The following is a 19,821-nucleotide window of genomic DNA, read 5'->3' as shown; positions in this document are numbered from 1 at the left end:
CCTCTGATTGAGAACCATATCAGGCCAGACATAGAAATAGACAAACAAGACATCCAACATAGAATGCCCACTCAGATCACACCCTGACCAACCAAAACATAGAAAATAAACTATGGTCAGGGTGTGACACCCATGCCAAATCTTTTCAGTCCCCTGAGGGTTGAAAAGGTGTTTTCGTGCATTCTTGACGACTGTCTTGGTGTGTTTGGACCATGATAGTTTGTTGGTGATGTGGACACCAAGGAACTTGAAACTCTCGACCCGCTGCACTACAGCACCGTCGATGTGAATGGGGGCGTGTTCGGCCCTCCTTTTCCTGTAGTCCACGATCAGCTCCTTTGTCTCCCTGACATTGAGCGAGAGGTTGTTTTCCTGGTACCACACTGCCAGGTCTTTGACCTCCTCCCTATAGTTTGTATCATCATTGTTGGTGATCAGGCCTACCACTGTTGTGTTGTCAGCAAACTTAATGATGGTGTTGGAGTCGTGCTTGGCCACGTAGTCATGGGTGAACATGGAGTACAGGAGGGGACTAAGCACTCTGCCCTGAGTGTCCCCCGTGTTTAGGATCAGCATGGCAGTTGTGTTGTTGCCTACCCTTACCACCAGGGGGTGGCCCATCAGGAAGTCCAGGATCCAGTTGCAGAGGGAGGTGTTCAGTCCCAGGGTCCTGAGCATAGTGATAAGCTTAGAAGGCACTATGGTGTTGAGAGCTGAGCTGTAGTCAATGAACATCATTCTCACATAGGTGTTCCTTTTAGGCCTCCCGGTTAGCGCAGTTGTTAAGGGCGCTGTACTGCAGCGCCAGCTGTGCCACCAGAGACTCTGGGTTCGCGCCCAGGCTCTGTCGTAACCAGCCACAACCGGGAGGTCTGTGGGGCGAAGCACAATTGGCATAGTGTCATCTGGGTTAGGGAGGTATTTTTTTTTCTCAAATATTTTTTATTAAAACCCACACAAGAATGGTGTATAGGTATACAAGACAGGTATACAATTGTTATCTAAACATAAAAGAGCATACAGGAACAAAAAGACCCAGAGTTCTGGGTGCAAAACAAATAATACAAAACACGACATACAAAACAAGGACACGTAGCAAGAAAGAGGGAAGATGCCCCCCCCCAACTGCTCGGGTGGCAGGGCCAGCACATGCTGCCCAAAGGTAGATTAAAATATTACAATTGAGAGTGCGTTAATAAGTACAAATTCACAGCACCAACTCGTCCAAGTAGGAGAGGAAAGGCTGCCAGATTTGATCAAATGTTGATAATTTATTGTTCAGAATATATCTAATTCTTTCTAAGTGTACAGTGTTTGGCAATACACTGAGCCATAATTTGGTAGAGGGCGCTTTCCTCCTTTTCCAAAACAACAAGATTCGTTTTTTTGCCGAAATGAGACCGTACGAGATTAGTTGTTTTTGGGGGTTGGTTAATCCGTTTAGGGACTCAGATACTCCCAGGATTATCAGAAGCGGTTCTGGATATATTGAAGTCTCCAAAACTTCAGAGAGGATCCCAAAAATTCCACACCAATAACCATGCAAGCTAGAGCATAGGGCAAAGCAGTGGAGTAGTGTACCCTGCGCACCCTGGCATTTATCACATGTAGGGGATGTATCAGGAAATATCCTATGCAGTTTAGTTTTGGAATAGTGTAATCTGTGTAATACCTTGAATTGTATGAGACAATGTCTGGAATTAATGGAGCATGTGTGGATATACTCCAAGCTCTCTTCCCAGTCTGCCACCGAGATGTCAGTCCCTAGTTCTTCCTCCCATTTTGCCTTGATGGCATCTGTAGAAGGTGTGCTGGTTAGGGAGGGTTTGGCCGGTAGGGATGTCCTTGTCTCATTGCGCACCAGCGACTCCTGTGGTGGGCCGGGTGCAGTGCACGCTAACCAGGGTTGCCAGGTGCACGGTGTTTCCTCAGACACATTGGTGCGGCTGGCTTTCGGGTTGGATGCGCACTGTGTTAAGAAGCAGTGCGGCTTGGTTGGGTTGTGTATCGGAGGACGCATGACTTTCAACCTTCGTCTCTCCTGAGCCCGTACGGGAGTTGTAGCGATGAGACAAGATAGTAGCTACTAACAATTGGATACCACAAAATTGGGGATAAAAATGGGGTAAAATAAAATAGGTGTTCCTTTTGTCCAGGTGGGAAAGGGCAGTGTGATTGAGCCTGCATCATCTGTGGATCGGTTGGGGCGGTATGCGAATTGCAGTGGGTCGAGGGTTTCCAGGATGATGGTGTTGATGTGATCCATGACCAGCCTTTCAAAGCACTTCATGGCTACAAACGTGAGTGCTACGGGGCAGTAGTAATTTAGGCGGGTTACCTTCACTTTCTTGGGAACAAGGAGTATGGTGGTCTGCTTGAAACATGTAGGTATTACAGACTCGGTCAGGGAGAGGTTGAAAATGTTAGTGAAGACACATGCCAGTTGGTCCGCTCATGCTCTTAGTACACGTCCTGGTAATCCGTCTGGCCCCGTGGCCTTGTGAATGTTGTCCTGTTTAAAGGTCTTGCTCACATCGGCGACGGAGAGTCTGATCACACACGTCTGGAACAGCTGGTTCTCTCATGCATGCTTCAGTGTTGCTTGCCCTGAAGCGAGTATAAAAGGCATTTAGCTAGTCTGGTAGGCTCACGTCACTGGGCAGCTCGTGGCTGGGTATCCCTTTCTAGTCCATAATATTTTGCAAGCCCTTCCACACCTGCCGAGCGTCAGGGACAGTGTAGTAGGACTCAATCTAAGTCCTGTATTGCCGCCTTGCTTGTTTGATGGTTCATCTGAGGGCATAGCTCGATTCTTATAAGCGTCCTGAGTAGTGTCCCATTCCTTGAAAGCGGCAGCTCTTGCCTTCAGCTCATTGCGGTTGTTGCCTTTAATCCATAGCTTCTGGTTGGGATACGTACGTGTGGTCACTGTGGAGACGACGTCCCACTACATATTCCAGTCTGTCTTATCAAAACAGTCCCATAGCGTAGCATCTGTGTCATTTGACCACTTCCTTATTGAGCGAGTCACTGGTACATCCTGCTTTCATTTTTGCTTGTAAGCAAGAATCCGAAGGAAAGAATTATGGTCAGATTTGCCAAATAGAGGGTGAGTGAGAGCTTTGTATGCGTCTCTGTGTATGGAGTAAAGGTGGTCTAGAGTTTAAGTTTGCCTGCATCAAAGTCCCCTGACCATTAGGAGCGCCGCTTCTGGATGAGAATTTTTTTATGTGCTTATGGCGTTATACAGCTTATTGAGTGCGGTCTTAGTGCCAGCATTGGTTTGTGATGGTATATAGAGGGCAATGAAAAATATAGATGGAAACTCTCTTGGTAGACGGTGTGGTTTACAGCTTATCATGAGGTACTTTAACTCAGGCGAGTAATACCTTGTTATTGACAAAATCTGTGCTTAGTACATTTTACCCCTATCTCGAAGATTTGTAGCTGTGGGCTTGAAGTAGTGTTTTTCTATCCCGTTCTGGATGTTTCTAATCCAGCAGATGATAGATAGTCATCACGAGAAATGCTGAGAAGAGCTGATTGAGGGATGGATGAATGGGGAGAGGGGAGGAGGAGAGGAGGGGAGGAGGGATTCTTAATCTCATTATCCCTTTCCTAATCATCAAGGAGTAATGTGTGTTCATACCTCTCTATGCCTCACACCTGCTATAAACTACCCTAGCAGAAGCACATACAGACAGACACACATTATATTTACACACCTATTTATTTATTCTACACAGACAGACAGCCATATAGAAAAATGTCTTCAGATATGGATGGGACCATGCTCCTGGGGGTGGAAGGCATTAAGAAAACCATCCTGTATGGAGGGACAGCTGAGATGCCCCGGTTCATTACTGGGACCAAGGTAGGCCTCACTCTCCATCTCAACGTATTCCTCTGCTTCAACCTCTCAATCTCTATCCAAATTCATCGATTTCAATCTCTCTACTTAATTTATAATCCTCAGTCTTTCTCTCGTTCTATTTCTCTTGATCTGAATCTATCTATTTAAACATAACTCCATCTATTGACTTTTCTATCCTCCATCTATCTCAAATAGTGGAGGTTTTATCTAGGCCACAGACAGTTACTCATCCAGTGCTTTGTCTCCAGTTCCAGACAAATCTGATTACTGTAAAGAAGATGGTTGCAATAGATTCTAGAACATTGTGTAGATTCAGAAAATAAAATGTTTGTCTCACTCACATTAGGCAAATAAAATGGTCTTACTTATGGAGTCATATGACGCTATTCATTCCATTAGTAATGACATGGTACAATATCTTATAATGTCGCATCCTGCCTGTCAACAGGGACCACATACCCACACCAGTATGATCAGTGTGTAAAGGGGTGGCATTTGGTGGAACTGGAGAATCTGGAGGAAAATGACTCTAAATCCAAATGTCTTCTTCCTTTCTCTCCTACACCTCTTCCATATTGTACATCCTCCTCCATTATCCATTTCCCCTTTCACCCCCTCCAATTCATCCCCTCTCCTCCATCCTCTCTTCTTCACCCCCCCCCCCCCCCACAGGTGACCTTCCATTTCCGTACCCAGCTGTGTGATGATGATCGTACGGTGATAGACGACAGTAAGGTGACGGGCGTGCCAATGGAGGTGGTGATCGGGAACATGTTCAAGCTGGAGATCTGGGAGACCCTGCTCACCTCCATGAGGATTGGAGAGGTGGCCGAGTTCTGGTGCGATGTCACCGTGAGTAAGACTCATTCTCCCACAATGCAGTGCCACAGTAGCATACTTCCCATTCAAACATTAGAGTCTAGATTCTAAATACAACTCCAACACCTCTCCAGAAGTCAACTCTCAATTAAAAAAGGTTTGTCCTAAGTAAACTTTAAGGAAAATCGAACAATTCCTAATTATTTTAACTAGGGAGACATTTAACAAAAGCTAAGGTATCAATCACATCGGATTAAAGTCTCTCATGATAGTCGGCCTGCATCTTACAAGGAACTAAAAGAGACACCACCCATTATTACAGTATTGTCAAAAACACAAAAGCTCCTTCTATTCAGGGCATACTGAGTAAACACTTAAATATCTCCATAACTCTCTCAGTAGCATGAGACACAATGCAAACACACTGGAATATCATACACCTAATATCATACACCTAATACAGGTGCTTTGTTGTTCTGTGTGTGCATTGCCAGTGTTGTGTGTCATAATGATGATAGTTAGAAACAACTTAACCTGAACCCACGATTGAAAGGATGCAGATGTTTCTGTCAGTTACCCTTTTTGGTATATGTCCCTTCTCAGACATCTGTAATAAGCTTTGAAAAGCACACATTTTCTGAAAATATAGGCCCTACTTTCAGTTGTCTGTGTTATCTGTGTTCTTCAACGTATTGTGTCTGCAATTGTAGGCTTTCCAGGGTTTTGGTTATATATTTATATTTGGTAACACCTTATGTGGATAGTCTACAGAATATCAGTAACATTTCAACTAAATATATACTAACCCTAACCCTAACCTTAACCCTAAACTTAACCCTTACTTACCCTAACCCTAACCTTAACCCTTACTGACCCTAACTCTAGCTCGAACCCTAACCTTAACCCTAAACTTAACCCTTACTTACCCTAACCCTAACCTTAACCCTTACTGACCCTAACTCTAGCTCGAACCCTAACCTTAACCCTAAACTTAACCCTTACTTACCCTAACCCTAACCTTAACCCTTACTGACCCTAACTCTAGCTCGAACCCTAACCTTAGCCCTAAACTTAACCCTTACTTACCCTAACCCTAACCTTAACCCTTACTGACCCTAACTCTAGCTCTAACCCTAACCTTAGCCCTAAACTTAGCCCTTACTTACCCTAACCCTAACCTTAATCCTTACTGACCCTAACTAACCCTAACCTTAACCCTAAACTGAACCCGTACTTACCCTAAACCTAGCTCTAACCCTAACCTTAGCCCTTATCTTAACCCTAAACTGAACCCTTACTTACCCTAACCCTAGCTCTAACCCTAACCTTAGCCCTTATCTTAACCTTAAACTGAACCCTTACTTACCCTAACCCTAGCTCTAACCCTAACCTTAGCCCTTATCTTAACCCTAAACTGAACCCTTACTTACCCTAACCTTAGCCCTTATCTTAACCCTAAACTGAACCCTTACTTACCCTAACCCTAGCTCTAACCCTAACCTTAGCCCTTATCTTAACCCTAAACTGAACCCTTACTTACCCTAACCCTAGCTCTAACCCTAACCTTAGCCCTTATCTTAACCCTAAACTGAACCCTTACTTACCCTAACCCAAGCTCTAACCCTAACCTTAGCCCTTATCTTAACCCTAAACGTAACCCTTACTTACCCTAACCCAAGCTCTAACCCTAACCTTAGCCCTTATCTTAACCCTAAACGTAACCCTTACTTACCCTAACCCTAGCTCTAACCCTAACCTTAGCCCTTATCTTAACCCTAAACTGAACCCTTACTTACCCTAACCCTAACCTTAACCCTTACTGACCCTAACTCTAGCTCTAACCCTAACCTTAACCCTAACCTTAACCCTAAACTGAACCCTTACTTACCCTAACCCAAGCTCTAACCCTAACCTTAACCCTTACTTACTCTAACCCTAGCTCTAACCCTAACCTTAACCCTTACTGACCCTAACTCTAGCTCTAACCCTAACCTTAACCCTAACCTTAACCCTAACCTTAACCCTTACTTACCCTAACCCTAACCTTAACCCTAAACGTAACCCTTACTTACCCTAACCCTAACCTTAACCCTAACCTTAACCCTTACTTACCCTAACTCTAGCTCTAACCCTTACTTACCCTAACTCTAGCTCTAACCCTAACCCTTACTTACCCTAACACTAGCTCTAACCCTAACCTTAACCCTTACTTACCCTAACCCTAGCTCTAACCCTAACCTTAACCCTTACTTACCCAAACCCTAGCTCTAACCCTAACCTTAACCCTTACTTACCCTAACCCTAGCTCTAACGCTAACCTTAATCCTTACTTACCCTAACCCAAGCTCTAACCCTAAACTTAACCCTTACTTACCCTAACCCTAGCTCTAACCCTAAACTTAACCCTTACTTACCCTTACCCTAACCCTAGCTCTAACCCTAACCTTAACCCTTACTTACCCTAACTCTAGCTCTATCCCTAACCTTAACCCTAACCTTAACCCTTACTTACCCTAATCCTAACCCTTACTTACCCTAACCCTAACCTTAACCCTAACCTTAACCCTTACTTACCCTAACCCTAGCTCTAACCTTAACCTTAACCCTTACTTACCCTAACCCTAGCTCTAACCCTAACCCTAACCTTAGCCCTTATTTACCCTAACCCTAGCTCTAACCCTAACCTTAACCCTAACTGCTAAGTTTAGGAAGCAGTTGCTTATCAACAGGTAGTTTGTTGATAGTATGACCATTTCTAGAGCATCTACAGATGGGAAATACAGACTATCCAAATAAAGTGTGACCTTACACTGAGTGTACAAAACATTAAGAATACCCTTCTGACTCTACAAGGTATCCCACAGGGATGCTAGCCCATGTTGACTCCAATGCTTCCCACAGTTGTGTCAAGTAGGCTGGATGTCCTTTGGGTGGTGTACCATTCTTGATACACACAGGAAACTGTTGAGCGTGAAAAGCCAAGCAGCGTTGCAGGGCGCCTGGCACCTACTAAGATACCCCGTTCAAAAGCACTTACATATTTGCATTGTCCATTCACCCTCTGAATGGCACATGTACACAATCCATGTCTCAATTGTGTCAAGGCTTAAAAATACTTATTTAACCTGCCTCCTCCCCTTCATCTACACTGATTGAAGAGGATTTAACAAGTGACATCAACAAGGGATCATATCTTTCACCTGGATTCATTTAGTCAGTCTATGTCATGGAAGGAGCAGGTGTTCATAATGTTTTGTACACTCAATGTGTATTTGTTCAACATACAACACCTGTTAGTGAGGGTAACCTAAGGTTGCTATCTACAACACCTGTTAGTGACGGTAACCTAAGGTTGCTATCTCCAACACCAGCCATTGAGGGTAACCTAAGGTTGCAATCTACAACACCAGCCATTGAGGGTGTTGTGTGTGTGTTCTATTTTCATCTTGGGGGACTTCTTTTCCCCTCAGTTATTTGTGTCTGCTAGAGTCTGGCTGTGTTTGTATAACATATATTGTGTGCTTAATTCCGCATGTGTGTGTGTGTGCGCGCATTTGAGTGCGTATGTGCATTTGTATGTGTATGTTGGTGGAGGAGACAAACAGGTGGAGAGCTTAGAGAGTGTAATTAATCCCCAGCAGCTTCACCTTTCCCTAATCGCCTGTGATTACTGCTGACCATAAAGAAAACCTGGGACTTTAAACCAGCTGGGGCACAGCCATTCATTCATTATCTAGTAACTTCAACCTGGGCGCAGTAGGCTACATTTATACAGTAGGCTACATTCTGTCTATACAGTAGGCTACATTGAGTGACCCTACTAGCAAAGATTTTTATAAGTAAACCAAGATAATCACAACCTGTCATTTCAAACGTGAACAAATGAGTCATAGTGGGCAGAACAAGGAAGGAGGTGGGCAGAGCCAAGCACGAGCTAGCGAGATCCTATTGGCACGTTCTGGCGAACATTTGCATATTTCCGTTATGGAACGCCTACTCTGTGAAGTGGGCATGTGCAATAACTCAATTTGCCTTTCCACTCCTTCAAAAAACTTTTTTTTTTTTTTTTTTTTGGCAAAGGGTAAAGTCTACAAAACTTAGTCCACTCTGTTTGTAACGTATTTTAGTTTTGGGAACAGAATAATGTATTAACATCAAATGTTTAATCGATGAGAAAATTTGCAGAATGTCGGCTAAAATCCATCTAGTTCCATCTTCTACCACTGCCGGCCACTGGGCTTAGTGAGAGGAAACGCCAAGCGGATGCTTCACATTCATACATCCGGTGAAATATCTGTCTCTAGTGTGGAAGGGAAAATGAAGTGTTTACTCATCCCAACCAGTGGAGGGCAATATTGTTACATTGGATACATAGTTCAGTTGAGGAGAATGGACCGGGTTTCAAAAATATTTGTGTATTCACAAATACAATATTTATCCAGGGTCCTTTCTGGTTTGATTGACAGACTAAGTATGAAAGACAAAGAGCAATGTCTTACTCCACCCATTCTAATCCGATCAATTCCGTGAAAAAAGGGAAACGCCTATATCAGGAAAAGACTAATTCAATGACATGTCATATAGCTCTGGTTAACTTTTCTTGCCCTGTCTCTTTGTGTCTGTCTCTCTTTCTTTCCCCAGCACACTGGCCTCTACCCCCTGGTGGCCAAGAGCTTGCGGCGCATCGCGGAGGGCAAGGACCCTGTGGACTGGCACATCCATTCGTGTGGCATGGCCAACATGTTTGCCTACCACACCCTGGGCTATGATGACCTGGACCAGCTACTGAAGGAGCCTCAGCCTCTCTACTTTGTACTGGAACTGGTCAAGGTTAGAGGGAATGGAGACATACACAGAGACACATACACACACACAGATATTGCACACACACACACACACACACACACACAAATACAGACATATTGCGCACACAAGACACACACTGATCTTGCTCATATTCTCTGTGTGTATGTGTGTGTGTGCGTGTCTGTGTTTTTGATTTATTATGCATGTGGGTACCAAAAGTCCTCACAAGGATGGCAAAACAATTAACTTTCGGACAAGTGGGGACATTTCACCGGTCTCCAAAAGGAAAAAGCTGTTTAACAAATAAAACATTTTTGGTCACATACACGTGCTTAGCAGATGTTATTGCGGGTGTAGCGAAATGCTTGTGCTTCTAGCTCTGACAGTGCAGTAATATCTAACAAATTGCACAACATATACCCAATACACACAAATCTAAGTAGGAATGAATTAAGACTATATACATATGGACGAGTGAGAGTCAGAGCGGAACTAAGATACAGTAGAATAGTATAGAAAACAGTATATACCTATGAGATGAGTAATGCAAGATATGTAAACATTATTAAGTGAATGACATATCGTAGAATAGTATAGAAAACAGTATATACCTATGAGTAATGCCAGATATGTAAACATTAAGTGACTAAGATACCGTAGAATAGTATAGAATACTGTATATAGACATGAGATTAATAATGCCAGACATGTAAACATTATTAAAGTGACGAGTGTTCCATTCCTTAAAGTGTCCAGTAGAGGCTGCTGCCTATGCCTATAGGCAGCAGCCTCTAATGTGCTAGTGATGGCTGTTTAACAGTTTGATGGCCTTGAGATAGAAGTTATTTTTCAGTCTCTCGGTCCCAGCTTTGATGCATCTGTACTGGCCTCGCCTTCTGGAGGAAAGCGGGGTGAACAGGCAGTGGCTCGGGTGGATGATGTTCTTGATAATCTTTTTGGCCTTCCTGTGACATCAGGTGATGTAGGTGTCCTGGAGGGCAGGTAGTTTGCCTCCGGTAATGCATTGGGCAGACCCTCTGGAGAGCCTTGCGGTTGCGGGTGGTGCAGTTGCCGTACCAGGTGGCGATACAGCCCGACAGGATGCTTTCAATTGTGCATCTGTAAAGGTTTGTGAGGGTTTTAGGTGACAAGCCAATCTTCTTTAGCCTCCTGAGGTTGAAAAGGTTCTGTTGCACCTTCTTCACCACACTGCCTGTGTGGGTGGTCCATTTCAGTTTGTCAGTGATATGTACGCCAAGGAACTTGAAGTATTCCACCTTCTCCACGGTCCCATCGATGTAGATAAGGGGGTACACCCTCTGCTGCTTCCTGAAGTCCACGATCATCTCCTTAGTTTTGTTGATGTTGATTGAGAGGTTGTTTTCCAAGCACCACACTCCTAGATTCCTCACCTCCTCCATATTGTATGTCTCGTCATCGTTGGTAATCAAGCCGACTACTGTTGTGTCATCTGCAAACTTGATGATTGTGTTGGAGGTGTGCTTGGCCATGTAGTCATGGGTGAACAGGGAGTAGAGGAGGGGGCTGAGCATGCACCCTTGTGGGGCCCCAGAGTTGAGGATCAGCGGAGTGGAGGTGATGTTTCCTACCTTCACCACCTGGGGGCAGCCAGTCAGGAAGTCCAGGACCCGGTTGCACAGGGGGAGGTTCAGGCCCAGGGCCTCGAGATTAATGATGAGCTTGGAGGGTACTATGGTGTTGAATGCTGAGCTATAGTCAATAAACAGCATTCTTACATATGTATTCCTCTAGTTCAGATGGGATAGGGCAGTGTGCAGAGTTATTGCAATTGCATGGTCTGTGGATCAATTGGGGCGGTAAGCAAATTGAGTCTAGGGTGGCAGATGAGGTAGAGGTAATATGATCCGATAGTCATTAAGTTCAGTTACCTTTGCCTTCTTTGGTACGGGAACAATGGTAGACATCTTGAAGCATGTGGGGACCGCAGCCTGCCTATAGGGAGCGATCGAATATGCCGGTGGCACTGTGTTATCATCACATTGTGCGAAGAATGTGTTTAGCCTGTCCGGTAACAAGACGTCGGTCTCGACGACGGGGCTGGTTTTCCTTTTGTAGTCCGTGATTGTCTGTAGTCCTTGTCACATACGTCTCGTGTATGAGCCGTTGAATTGCGACTCCATTTTATCTCTATACTGACGTATAGCTTGTTTGATTGCCTTGCGGAGTGAATAACTACACTGTTTATATTCTGTCATATTACCAGTCGCCTTGCCATGTTTAAATGTAGTGGTTCGTGCTTTCAGTTTCACGCGAATGCTACCATCTAGCCACGGTTTCTGGTTAGGGTAGGTTTTAATAGTCACAGTGGGTAGCACATCTCCTATACACTTCCTTATAAACTCAGTCACCGTATTTGTGTATGCGTCTAGATTATGGGTTTATGGTTTAGGGAAAATATTTTGATTAGGAATCAATTGTTTGGTCCCCACAAGGATAGTAACACAAGTGTGTGTGTGTGTGTGTGTGTGTGTGTGTGTGTGTGTCCGTGCCTGTCTGCCTGTGTGTTTGTGTATCGCAGGTGCAGCAGCCCAGTGAGTATGACAGGGAGTCGTGGGCTCTGAATGATGAGGAGAGACTGAAGGCTGTGCCCTTGCTCCACGGCCAGGGCAACAAGCTCTACAAACAGGGGCGCTACCAGGACGCCACCAACAAATACAAAGAGGCCATAGTCTGCATCAAGAACATACAGCACAAGGTACTGTAACAACGGATCAGGAATAGCGGTGTGGAATAATGACTCTGGCTTCAGTTTTCAGAGTTCTTGAAATGTGTTTTGTGACAGAGTATAACCATATTTTAATCATGACTTCCATATACAAAGTACACCCTCGATGCTTTGTGTGTTTGAGAATTGTATGTGTGTGTGTTTGTACGTGTATGTCAGTGTGTGTGCGTGCGTGCATATATGAATGTATTCATCCATGGTGTGTAACAGTGTGTATCCCCCTCCCCCAGGAGAAAGCATGGGAAGCCCCCTGGCTGAAGCTGGAGAAGATGGGGAACATGCTGACTCTCAACTACTGCCAGTGTCTGCTCCGTATGGAGGAGTACTATGAGGTCATAGAGCACACCAGTGACATCATCAATCAGCACCCAGGTACCTCAGGCACACACAATATATTATGAAACCTTACAGGAAAAGCACTTCAGACAACAACAAATAGTCAATGGGCGAAGTGTGAAGAAATGTAAATTAGGGTCTAGCCCAAAGCGAAAATATTTTTTAAAACACTATCTCTGTATCTGCCTGTGTGTGCTTCTCTATCTGTTTGCATATGCGTGTGTTCATCCTAGGTGAAATGAAGGCGTTCTACGTGCGAGGGAAGGCCCACATTGAGGTGTGGAACGAAGCTGAGGCGCGGGCTGACTTTGAGAGGGTTCTAGATTTGGACCCTGGCATGAAGAAGGCTGTTAAGAAGGACCTGGGTGTCCTCAACATGAGGATGGAGGAGAAGAATGAGGAGGATAAAGTCAAGTACAAGGGCATGTTCTGACATGGCCCAGGAGATATGCAGATATGGAGGGGGAGGGTCAATGTCAAAGTTAAAGTGGACAGCACAGATGGTGCTTGTGGAGGAAGAGAGGAGAGATGGCCAAAGCAGGAGTGAGAGAGAGAGAGAGAAAATGTATCCTAGATCATTGTTACTTATTTATCTATGTTTTTCCTGGAACATTGTTTGGTGGTCAATCAATTTGGGTAGAACATGTATCCATTATGTCTGACTTGAATGGTTGAAGCCCAACAAGTACTGCATCTAGTCATAAAATGCAAATAAATCTTGGTGTAGATTATGTACTCATCAGATATTGAACGAATATGTTATTTTGTTCTTTCCTTTAATCCATGACACACTACATGACCAAAAGTATGTAGAAAACTGCTCCTCGAACATCTCATTCCAAAATCATGGGCATTAATATGGAGTTGGTCCCACCTTTGCTGCTATAACAGCCTCCACTCTTCTGGGAAGGCTTTGCACTAGATGCTGGAACATTGCTGCGGGGACTTGCTTCCATTCAGCCACAAGAGTATTAGTGAGGTTGGGCACTGATATCGGGGATGAGGCCTGGCTCACAGTCGGCGTTCCTATTCATCCCAAAGGTGTTCGATGTGGCTGAGGTCAGGGCTCTGTGCAGGCCAGTTAAGTTATTTCACACCGATCTTGACAAACCATTTCTGTATGGACCTCACTTTGTGCATGGGGGCATTGTCATTCTGAATACTGAAACAGGAAAGGGCCTTGCCCAAACTGTTGCCACAAAGTTGGAAGCACAGAACCGTCTAGAATGTCATTGTATGCTGTAGTGTTAAGATTTCCCTTCACTGGAACTAGGGGGCCTAGCACAAACCATGAAAAACAGCTCCAGACCATTATTCTTCTTCCACCAGGCATTACATTTGGGCAGATAGTGTTCTGCTGGCATCCGCCAAACCCAGATTCGTCCATCGGACTGCCAGATGGTGAAGCGTGATTCATCACTCCAGAGAAAGCGTTTCCACTGCTCCAGAGTCCAATGGCAGCGAGCTTTACACCACTCCAGCCGACACTTGGCATTGCACATGGTGATCTTAGGCTTGTGTGCGACTGCCTAGCCATGTAAACCCATTTCATGAAGCTCCCAAAGAACAGTTATTGTGCTGACATTGCTTCCAGAGGCAGTTTGGAACTTGGTAGTGAGTGTTGCAACTGAGGACAGACAATTTATAAGCGCTATGCTCTTCAGCACTTGGTGGTCCCATTCTGTGAGCTTGTGTGGCCTACCACTTAGCGACTGAGCCGTTGTTTCTCTTAGACGTTTCTACTTCACAATAACAGCATTTATAGTTGACATGGGAAGCTCTAGCAGGGCAGAAACTTGACGAACTGACTTGTTGGAAAGGTGGCATCCTATGACGGTGCCACATTGAAAGTCTGAGCTCTTCGTTAAAGCCATTCTACTGCCAATGTTTGTCTATGGAAAATGCATGGCGGTGTGCTCGATTTTATACACCTGTCAGCAATGGGTGTGGTTGAAATAGCTGAATCCACTATTGAAGGAGTGTCCACATACTTTTGTTCATATAATGTATCTATATTGTTTTAAAGGGATTTTCACACACTGACAAAAAATGTATACCGTCAATAAGCTTAGCCAATTCTTTGTATCTTGTTGCCACCATTTTTAAAGGGCTAAATACTGTACTATAAAAGTTGATATATCAACAACTACTCCAATAACAAAGAGGAAGTTTGAACTGTGTTGGGGGGGGGGGTCTATGATAATTAATTCACTAGTATGGCACAACTCTAAAACAGAGGCTTCTAGCTTTTGTTTCAGCCCAGCACTAACACACCTGATTACACTAATCATGGTCGAGACTAAAGGCTGTGATTAGTTGATTATTGGAAACAGGAAGTGTTAGTGCTGGGCTGGGACAAAAGCCTGACCCCGTGCTCTCCAGGAGCATAATTGGGGAACCCTACTCTAGATTTGGAGAACCCTGCTCTAAGTTATTGTGTTGACCTGATATGCCTTCTGATGCCCTGCATGGTAACATGAAGGGTCACTTTGCTGTGAAAGGAATGATAGGTAATTGCAGTGTCTGAGTGATAGATAGGGGTCACATACAGGTTAGTGATGGAGACACTCCCACAATAGCATGATAGACAGCACACCCACCCACCCACAGCTGGCTCCAGTAAGTTACGTAATATAATTGGGTAAATGTCTGAGAGCCACATGTATGTGTGTACAGTATCAGGTCGATGCCATACAGCGAGCTCACTTTCATTCAGGGAATCCCCTGTTTGTCATATCCCATTCTCTGTAACACTCTTAGAAAAAATGTTTTTTTTTGGGTTCTTTATAGAACCTTTTTGATGAGATCAAAGAACCCTTTCTAGTATTAACAAAAAATGTGAGAGTCCGACGAACCGGCTGAGGTGTGAGAGCCTGAGGAGCCGGCTGAGGCCTCCCGGTAGCTCTAGTACTGACACCAGGACCCAACATACCTTCCAACACAAAAACAAACAAAAAACACTCCCTGATGCTTCCCTTAGGTGAGGTGTTATTATGTAACAATGTACACTGAGAGTCGGGAAGCAAGTACAGGGAGTGAGTGTCTAATAAATAAACGGTACATAAAACAAGAAACACAAACAACGCACTGACATGAAACAGAGTCAATAGCACGTGAGGAAAGAACCAAGGGGGGTGACAGATATAGTGAAGGTAATCAAAGGATGTCATGGAGTCCAGGTGAGTGTCATGAGGCGCTGGTGCGTGTGACGATGGTGACAGGTGTGCACAAGAATCAGCAGTCTGGTGACCTAGAGGCCGGAGAGGGCGCACAAGTGACATAATGATGCAGCTTCATGATTTCACCTGGTCAAAAGAATGTCTATTGGACGTCTGACACGTTACGTCTCTATGGGGAGATTGAAATCATATTTTGCAACATTGTTGCAGAGGCCTGAGTGGCAAACGGAAAGGTTCATACAAACCTATGCTGTTGCAAACGAAATGCTAGATAGAAGCAAGAGGAAATAATGTGTTTAATAAAAGCATAGTCCCGCTCGGTATAAAATAGAACGTCGCTGCCCTGCCTACCTGCGTGGAAAATAACCTGTGGTTACCTAGGTTACAGCAAAATCTTTACCTTTTTCAAATGCAATTTTCTTTTTGTCTGCTTCTTTTAGTAAATTACAAACTACATTTAAGAAAAGTACAACATGTCTAAAGATTACATTTCAACAATGCCTGCTCCCGAGCGTTCTCACTCCCCCCGTGTCCCTTTTCATGACAGAGGTAGCAGCCATGTGAGTGAGTGAGTGCTACCGACCAGCTACCAACCAGAACATTCATCTAGCCAAGACCAACAACACAAACAGACAGACTATATAGCTTCAAGTAGTGAGTGGAGTTACAAACAGACTATACTAAACAAGTGAAATGTCTTACCAGTGAAGAAGTGTTTTCCACACACATCTACATGTAGTGTACTTGGACACCGGGGCTCCACATTTCCCACTCTCCCGTGATGAATAGGCTCTTCTCGCAGGCTCTATTTCTCTACATGGGAGCATTGCAAACCATAGTTTGGGACTTTTTACCTTGTTAAATGTACATTGAACAACCACAGCTTTTCAACATGTTTTGTTATTTCTGAAAACAAATGCGATGATGAAGTTGGCAGTTTCACACCGGGGGTCAAAGGGAAATAATGTTTGTTCCTTATTATTACCTGAGTTTTAACTTGGACTATACACTCTTAGATAAAAAGTGGTTCTATAAAGAACCTTTTGATCAAATCAAAATGTAACTGCCATTCCCATTCAAAAATCAACTTCCATTCCAGCATGACAACGCAAGAGGACGATGGTTGAACCAATTTGCAAATAGCCTAGCCCAGTGTTTCGCAACTCTGGTCCCCAAGTACCCCCAACAGTATACAGTTTTGTTGTAGTCCTTGACAAACACACTTCATTCAGCTCATTGTAGACTTGATGATTAGTTGACAAGCTGAACAAGGTGTGCTTTCCAAGGTTACAATATAAATGTGTTATTTTGGGGGTACTCAAGTACCAGGGTTGGGAAACACTGGCCTAGCCTATCAATAAGCATGTTATTTTTCAATGTATTAAGATAAGCAAAGTACATTTTTTAATTCAAATATATGAAGCCAAAGTAATATGATAGGCTAGATTTAAAAAAAAGTTGAAACATTATTAGAATTTGAGCATGTTTGTAAGCTAGCTAAACAGAAAAATCTAGCTAGGCTACTTTAATTTACCACTTTACAAGTTAGCCAGCTAACTCTTTTAACTAAACATTATTTTTTATTACGGGACATGCTAAATAGAGCATTGGCAATTATCTAATTGATACTTTTATTTCAGTATTTCAGTATGGAGTCAATTGAGGGGACCATGTTTCATGAAGCCATTTGAAAACCGTTGCTGACTGAGAGGAGGTATGTATAAATTATTTATAATAAATTATGTATAATAAGTCTTGATGATACAATAGCCTAGTTAATCATTACATTACTTTTAACACACTATCTATGTTTTGCTCAGTCTGTCAGTAACCCAGGACCATCAGAGGCAGAGGATCTCTCTTTCAGCTGCTGCTGACAACAACTGCATGTATTGGTCTTCTACATCATAGTAATTATATACTGTATGTCTGCCAGTGGCGGTCGGTGCTCTTTAAGATTAGGGAGGACAATTATTTTTTTGGAGCATGGCCTTCTTTCTATTACAACATATTGGATGTCATTCATATTCCATTCACCCAGCTCAATAGGTTTAGGCTACTACATGACACTCATAAAGTCCCTATACCCATCATGAGGTTGCTACAACTGAGCCTATGAATGAAAGTTTACAGCGTAGGTGCACGGGTCGAGAGAAATTTGAGTAATCAAGGTGACAGACAGTGATACATTCAATACTGCCTTGCACACTCTTGCCTCCATCTAGCTGATTTAGGGTGTAATCATTAGTCCAACAGTCGCAAACAAGAGTTTCTATTGGACAAATTCAGGTATGTTTATCCCCGTTTTGTTCCGTTTGCTTCCCTATAAGAAACTTTTTTTCAACAGAATTGGCAGAATGAATACACCCCTGATCACACTCATACACAGTTCACTTTCATAGCTGCCACATACAAATAGCATGATTCCTTTGATTGATGGATAATTCCTTCTCACATCTATGCCCTCTCCTCCTCTCACCTATTCACTTCGCTTGTGGACTTCAGTGCACAACACATCAGCCGTCAGTGACACGGTGAAAAAACCTTTCCAGGCCAAACCTTCATGTCATAACCGCTAACCACTACACAGAGCCTACATCGATGTCACCATATTAGCTAACGTCAAGTCAACATAGCTACTAGAACCAAAGCGTTAGTAAACCCGCTACATCATGCAGTACAGTGTACAGTTAGCAAGCAGTTTAGCAGTTACATCGGCAATCCCCAGTGGCAATAAATGTATAAATCCAAAAGCTTACCTTGACTTGGAAGAGTTCTAGTGTTGGATAGCCATAGCAGCTAGGTAACACAGCATCCCTCTCTTTTTGAGCCAGGTGTTTGAGTAGGCTAAACTAGCTAGCTACATTCGCTAGCTAAGAAAGTAGAAATATAGCTAGCTCACTCTCCCTCTCTCTTGCTTCTCCTTAATTTTTGAAGAAATAAATTTGTTCAAAACTGTTCAACTATTGCATGTTTCTCTCTTTGACTCAACTACTCAGCACATTTTATACACTGCAGTGCTAGCTAGCTGTAGATTATGCTTTCTGTACTAAATTAATTCTCTGATCCTTTGATTGGGTGGGCAACATGTCAGTTCATGCAGCATGTCCTCCTGAAGCTGTCATCATTACTGTGGAAGTCTGTGGAAAGGGGTGAAAACAACGAGCCTCCTAGGTTTTGTATTGAATTCAATGTTCCAAAAGGTGGACTGAAACGAGATGTCCCCTGGCTACACCATGGTGCTACCCAACAGAGTGCTGTTGAGACTACTGTAGACCTTCATTGCTTAACAGTGTGTTTTAATCAATTATTTGGCGACGTGAATATATTTCGTATAGTTTTATCTAAAAAGGACAACTTTTTTAATGTTTCACTATTTTTATTTTTATGAAATTCCCTGAGGATAGTCCTACCCTTCCTCCTCTGAGGATCCTCCACTGATGTCTGCATAGCATTTTGTCTTAATTTTCTGAAGATTACCTCATGTTTTTACTCCTTTTTTTCTTCTTCTCTGGAACCAGTCAGGCATTAACCCATACTGTATTGGTGGTAGGTAGCCTAGCGGATAAGGAGTTGGACCTGTGTACGAATGTTGGCTGGTTCAAATCCTGGGGCTGGGCTCTGGAAAATATGGATGGGCTTGATATGACAACTGGAGGGCTACTGGGTTCACATCCTCAAAACATTCCCCTACCGTTGGACCCTTGAGCAAGGCCCTTAACCACATAATATGCTCTTCGTCCAGGGGCACTGCACTGCAACTTAAACATGTGCACATCTAAACTGTATGTTTGAGGTTTGCCGTTTGGGGGAATGAGAACGGAGCAGAAGACACATTTTTATTGTTCGCTGTAACTGGACAAAGTTGCATTGTTTTGCATTATATTGTAAAGAAGTCAGCCAGAGTTTATGTGGGCCATCATTCAAACAAAGTCATGCCTTCCTGCCCACCAATGAATATTTCCAAACTTTTTTGGTTGCATATAATGACAATACATTCTAAAAACGATGCTAGTATTTATTATATTGTCCATTATTTA

The 19,821-nt window shown here is 43.5% G+C and overlaps 1 protein-coding gene across 3 annotated transcripts; it reads left to right on the top strand.

The window, feature by feature from the left end:
- Window positions 1-3,743: 3,743 nt before the first annotated feature.
- Window positions 3,744-13,344, top strand: aipl1 (aryl hydrocarbon receptor interacting protein-like 1). 3 transcript variants are annotated; one of them, XM_064972905.1, is made up of 6 exons: window positions 3,744-3,874; window positions 4,610-4,726; window positions 9,335-9,523; window positions 12,060-12,236; window positions 12,497-12,638; window positions 12,836-13,344. In XM_064972905.1, the coding sequence occupies exons 1-6, from the start codon at window positions 3,767-3,769 to the stop codon at window positions 13,033-13,035; spliced, it is 933 nt and encodes a 310-aa protein (XP_064828977.1). In that variant the 5' UTR covers window positions 3,744-3,766; the 3' UTR covers window positions 13,036-13,344. The 3 variants fall into 3 exon arrangements, with proteins under 3 accessions (XP_064828977.1, XP_064828976.1, XP_064828975.1); XM_064972904.1 differs by having other exon boundaries at window positions 4,571-4,726; XM_064972903.1 differs by having other exon boundaries at window positions 4,547-4,726.
- The last annotated feature ends 6,477 nt before the right edge of the window (window positions 13,345-19,821 follow it).

This window comes from Oncorhynchus masou, chromosome 9, assembly GCF_036934945.1.
Source record: "Oncorhynchus masou masou isolate Uvic2021 chromosome 9, UVic_Omas_1.1, whole genome shotgun sequence".
Taxonomy (NCBI): domain Eukaryota; kingdom Metazoa; phylum Chordata; class Actinopteri; order Salmoniformes; family Salmonidae; genus Oncorhynchus; species Oncorhynchus masou.
The sequence above is the reverse complement of the archived record's forward strand: the minus strand, read 5'-3'. Positions and strand labels throughout refer to the sequence as shown.